This window comes from Medicago sativa, chromosome 7 (genome assembly GCF_051527215.1).
Source record: "Medicago sativa cultivar Bolivia chromosome 7, Bolivia_mono, whole genome shotgun sequence".
Classification (NCBI taxonomy): domain Eukaryota; kingdom Viridiplantae; phylum Streptophyta; class Magnoliopsida; order Fabales; family Fabaceae; genus Medicago; species Medicago sativa.
Window position 1 is genome coordinate 19,035,819 of NC_140755.1, and position 1,346 is coordinate 19,037,164.

The 1,346-nt window shown below is 36.4% G+C and overlaps 1 protein-coding gene across 1 annotated transcript; it reads left to right on the plus strand.

The window, feature by feature from the left end:
- The first annotated feature begins 342 nt into the window (after nucleotides 1-342).
- LOC146904815 (uncharacterized) lies at nucleotides 343-988 on the plus strand. Its single transcript, XM_085728374.1, has one exon. It carries the CDS (start codon nucleotides 488-490, stop codon nucleotides 986-988), a length of 501 nt encoding a protein of 166 aa, XP_085584500.1. The 5' UTR covers nucleotides 343-487.
- Nucleotides 989-1,346: the final 358 nt, after the last annotated feature.

A 1,346-nucleotide genomic window follows, 5' to 3' on the forward strand; every position in this document is an offset into this window, starting at 1 on the left:
GGGAATATATACTAAGGATACATAGTAAACTTTCAAAATACATTAATGCATTAACAAAACAAAATCCAATTCATAACAATCAAACTAATTTTATACATATATGTCCATAATAAATCAAGATTAACAATCTTCATTTTTATCCAACATCAAAAAACGATACTTAAAAATGTTCGTTCAAATAGACTATATGTGATCTTTGAGATACATGGACATTAAATTTCTTATAAAAGGAAAAAATAAATAAATTATTGAAGCACTTTTTACAAGATTTTTTTTTTTGGCTCCATCCAAATATTTTCAATTCAACAACAACTTTATTCCAAAACTATTTAGAATCTTCCATCTTCCAACCAAAGTATCATCATAAGTCATAACCATCCAACTGTTCAAAAATAATAAGGTGCATAGAATTATCAAACCTTTACCGCACTGTAAAATTTCTCTTCATCCTTATCCAGCGCGCACCACTTCAACATCTCTCACCGTCATGTCGCCGGAAACACACTTGCCGCCGCCGGAACTTCCGATCATATCCTTACCGGAAATCGCACCAGAAACAACGGCGGTGCAAGAAAACGCCGATATCCCCGCTCCTCCACCTAAACGGCAACGTCGTCCAAGCGTCCGTTTAGGCGAAATCGGCGACCAACACGGCACCTTCCGCCGCCATAACCGTCCACCTTGGAGCTGGCGAGTCTCGAAGGAATCTTCAAGAACTTCCAAACCTCAAGCCGGATCAAATCTCGCGAACGGCGGCGATGGCGATGGCGACGGTGATGATTTCGGTAACAATCCAAGAAACAAATCGAAACGAGGCTCAACGAAACGGCTGAGATCGAATCATGCTTCAAAACCGATCGATGAGAACGAAAGCAAAAGATTCAAGAATTTCGATCACGATCATAATCGATATAGCCACACGTACTCTGTTGATCAAGAATTTGTTATGTTAAATAATTGCAACCCTAAAAGTGTAGAAAATATTTGATTAAAAAAAAAAGGAGGATATGAATGAAATTTGTTAGGTTAAAAAATAAGGATTCGGCTGGCCAAAATTATAGCAAACTTGATAACAAAATTCGGCTGGCATTAAGTAAGATGATCAATGGCTAAAATTGAATGGCGCCTAAATGTGCAAGATCCAATGGCTCAGAAAAGTGGAGGGAGAAATGGGGGGAAAATATTAGGGTTAGAAATAGCTATAGGGGTTAAGCTTTATTATATAAGATTGGTGCGATGCATTTTTTTAGATGAAATTTGTTATGTTAAATAATTGCAAACCTAAAAGTGTAGAAAATATTTGATTAAAAAAAAGGAGGATATGAATGAAATTTGTTAGGTTAAAA

What these genes read in the sequence shown, in the direction of transcription:
- LOC146904815 (XM_085728374.1), top strand. Translation starts at nt 488, where the DNA reads ATGTCGCCGGAAACACACTTGCCGCCGCCGGAACTTCCGATCATATCC.